The sequence below is a fragment of the Hetaerina americana genome, unplaced genomic scaffold (genome assembly GCF_022747635.1).
Source record: "Hetaerina americana unplaced genomic scaffold, ioHetAmer1.1.p SCAF_2, whole genome shotgun sequence".
In the NCBI taxonomy this organism is placed as follows: Eukaryota; Metazoa; Arthropoda; class Insecta; order Odonata; family Calopterygidae; genus Hetaerina; species Hetaerina americana.
In genome coordinates this window covers 30,006,643-30,010,376 of record NW_027286763.1, presented here as the reverse complement: position 1 = coordinate 30,010,376, position 3,734 = coordinate 30,006,643, and the positions used below count along the sequence as shown (strand labels likewise).

Below are 3,734 nucleotides of genomic sequence, written 5' to 3'. Positions count from 1 at the left end.
ATGTACTAGAATGATATTTGTATTAGGGCCATCTCAAAAGAACTTTTAGTGATTTAGTTTTATTGATTATATACATAAATTGTTCATTCCTTTTATGCAAACTGAAATTTTCCATGTGAGTGTTTGTTATTTAATTCTTTCAACCTACCTATAGAAGGTTAAAAGAGTGGATTTTAGTGAGCCCGCTACCTTATTCATTATATTTTTTAGCTATTTAAGTAATTTGCTCCCGAACGTCGATGATGATAGATAATCATGACTCTACAATAACCAATCTTGATTTTTATTGCATTTATCGAGAGCCAAATTTTAAATAAGGCTTTCTCAGTTTTGTGCTCTGTTTCTCAGTAGCACAGGCAAAAGTTATATGCTAGTAATTGCAGAGAAAATTTTAAAATTAAAAGAAATTATTTGCCTTTTAATATGGTATTGTATATTCCTTGCTTTGACTTCTCCTTAAGCGTGATTGATCACTTACAACAGTGGAGTAAAACTTCGAGATTAAATAGCCTATAGAACGCAATTAAAATCTTAGATAAGAAAAATGGACTGTAATTTCTCAATTTTCAAACTAATATCGATGTGGGGTTTAAAATTATGACGAGCTAAAACACAACGCCGTAAAAACTGCCAATAGATTTTTAATTGTGACCAGTTAATTGATGAAAATTAATGAGATGTCCCAGAAAAATGAAATATATCCTGGAATTTACTTGTAGTTTGGAGTATAACCACTCTGTGATGCAGCAAAATATCTTTCTCAGTTTAAATCACGTTAAAATATGACCTCGATTCTGAGTTGATTACGAAACCCAATCTCTAATATTCATTTTACATTCCTACGGGGAATTATGATAAAGCTGTTTTGGTCACCATTCAAATAAATGTTCCAACCATTCTTACCGGAATGAGACCGAGGATGATGCTGCGTGAGCCCCGTCCCTCGTGGAGTAATAGGACGAGTAAGGGTTGCTGTAGGATTGTGGCGGTGGCTGGTAGAAGTTGCTGTGGCCGTAGCTTCCGTAGTTGTGGTGCAGGTCGGGCTTGCATAGCTTAAAAAAGCCGATGACACCGGGGACGACGAGGGCGAGGAAGCCGAGGAGCTTCTTGAAGGAAGCCAGGCCCAGGATGAGCGGCAGGAAGAGAAGCAGCTTGAGCTTGAACAGCTTGAGGATGACTAGCAGTGGGATGAACAGCTTCTTGAGCTTCGTTCGCGCTGTCGGTCAAGTGAGATAAGACTTTAGTTGATACTTACGGCATATAAATGCTCAATGTTTAATGTGGAACAGTTGCTAATAGATAATAACCAATTTACGAAATAATTAATTATTATTATATATTGTTGACAGCAAATGAGATGAAACTTCAGAGCATCCAGGCGAAAAATTCCAAGGGTCCCGTTTGACCGACCGTAATACAAACTTTGTATAGAATTTATTATTTTATAGTGATATACTATGAAAAAATTAAGTTATAACATCTTTTTTTGCATGCAACCATCAGTTTTTCGCCATTATGAGCTTAATTTCAAAACTGAAATCTATATTATCAATGGCAGATTGAAATTTAATGGCCAAAATTTCAAATACAGAACAATAATATGTAACATTTCTTTTGCTATTCGCAAACATGTGGAAACAGTTCGTAATGAAATCCTGGCATGAAATGCGAGTTTTAAGAGAGGTTCCCTCGGTGTCCAGTGCAAGGAAACCTTTTGGGTGAACTTAAAACTCCGCTTTTTATTAGGTTACAAAAGTAAAACCCTGAAATTCTCTTCCATTAGCAGCCTATAACTTTTTCTTCGTGAAAAAACCTATTTTGCAATATGAATGAATTTTTTTGATATTTTAAGGATTTAATTGAAATAACTTCATCATATGTAAATGGGAAAATATTCGTCCAATCATTCCAATTATAAAGTCGCCTCCGGCAGGAACGGAATAAAATCTTCCAAAAGATGTCTGCACGGGCTCACGGCCGCACTACTTACAGAGAGCGGGTTCGTTCTTGTCTTCGATGAGGTCGATTTCGGTGGCAATTTCGTCGAGGAATCTCGGCGAGTACCTGCCGCCACCTGTCACCTGGGACGGGAACTCCAACTCCAGGCCGGCGGACTTGATGAACACTTCCACTCTCCGCAGCAGGAACTTGACGAAGCGATCCCACTCGGAGTCAGTGGACCTCGGAACGGCGGAGAACTCGAAGCTCCTCGAAGCCCGTCCCTCGCCCTCCGCGCCGGGGGCCTTGAACCTCCGGATGCGCGCATTCTCAGTGAGCGGGAACGAGGTGGAGGACGTGAGGAAGAACTCGTCGAGCGAGGAAAGGGCGCGGGACTTGAAGCATTCGGACAAATCACCAGTGAGGCACTGCTCGTTGGCCGCCGCGAGGTACGGGTCCACCTCAGGGCCTGTTCCTAGCCCCAGCCACGAAAAGAGGTTCTTGCCACGGCGGGGAGCCGCGGGGAGAGCCTCCCTTGACAAGTTGACGTTTGGACCCACGTCGGAGGCCGTGGGGGCGTACCTCAGGGGACCGGGATAGGACCGCCCTTCCTCCGCAGGGACTTCTTTGGGGCCATCGCCGAAGACCACCTTGCTGCTAGACTGGGCCGACATGGCAATGACCTGTAATGCGAGCAACACGGCGAAGAGACGTATCGACTTCATGCTGGCCATCCTGCTTTGCATCTGAAATAAGAATCATGTATTACGTTAGGAAACTCTGACCAAAAATGAGAAGACAAAATAAAGGTACCGGCTCAAATTGAAATCTGTTGACCGCAGACGCAAATAAATAATCTTAACCCCAGGAAAATTCTATGGTTAAAAATTTGACTTCAAACTATTTTTGCCTAACGAAAACTATTTTTCAGCATAAAAAGGACATTTTAAAAGTTACATTTCAATGAAATAGAATAATACTAATAGGACGAGGAGAATAGGCCAATACTCATATCATGCAAGTTGCTATGCAACACGCTATGTAAATAATATACCAAATGAAAAGTTACCCGCAGTTGAACGAAATTCCCCTGCTGGGAAAATGAAAGGTTTAGAAAGGCAATTACCACAACCTCCTTCCTCTCCCCCTCGTAAGATAATTGGAGAATTCTCCCGGAAACCTTCAATCGGGGAAATAACCTTTTTCAACTGGATCGCAGCCACGCACCCGTTCCGAACCTGTTACTTCCACTCTCGAACCACTCGCATCCATAAGCTTTCACGCAGACCGGTGGGGGCGCCGATAGCAGTACCACCTCCACCACCCTCCTCTACAATCCCTTCCTCCTCACCCTCCAATGTCCCACTCCTAAACACCGGGTGCCTTTCCGATGCCTCGCCCGAATGTGCACGGCGGGAGCGAGACCGCGGCGATGGAGGCCACGGCCAATGCTGTTTGCCATCCTTACCTCCTCTCCACACCCCGTGTCCTTGTTACGCCCATTCTTCCCTCCCTCTTCCCTTCCCACGCCCCGTTTTCCCCTCAAACCCCTCATCCTCTGGAGGCAGCGACCGGTGGAAAAAGGAAGTGGCATGGCTGACTTTCTTGTCCTACTCGAATTACCGGCTTCCTTAACGATCGTAAGAATCGCTGATTACCGATACGCAGATTCGAAAAGGACTGATGTAACATGAAAATAGCAAACCTCATTTACGCCTACGATGTTAATTTTCTTAAATATTAAACTAATATAATAATAATGTCATAATCTTTTTCAAATTTTTAGGCGCGCGCAC

General features: G+C 43.1%; 1 protein-coding gene across 1 annotated transcript; it reads right to left on the bottom strand.

Annotated features, from left to right (window-relative positions):
* Positions 1 to 980: 980 nt before the first annotated feature.
* Positions 981 to 3,532, bottom strand: LOC139687670 (uncharacterized; the record flags this gene model as incomplete). The annotated part of the gene is made up of 3 exons (XM_071584913.1): positions 3,407 to 3,532; positions 1,991 to 2,684; positions 981 to 1,216 (listed from the first exon to the last, which is right to left on the bottom strand). Coding segments are annotated over exons 1-3 (1,056 nt in total), but the record flags the coding sequence as incomplete, so codon positions are not given.
* Positions 3,533 to 3,734: the final 202 nt, after the last annotated feature.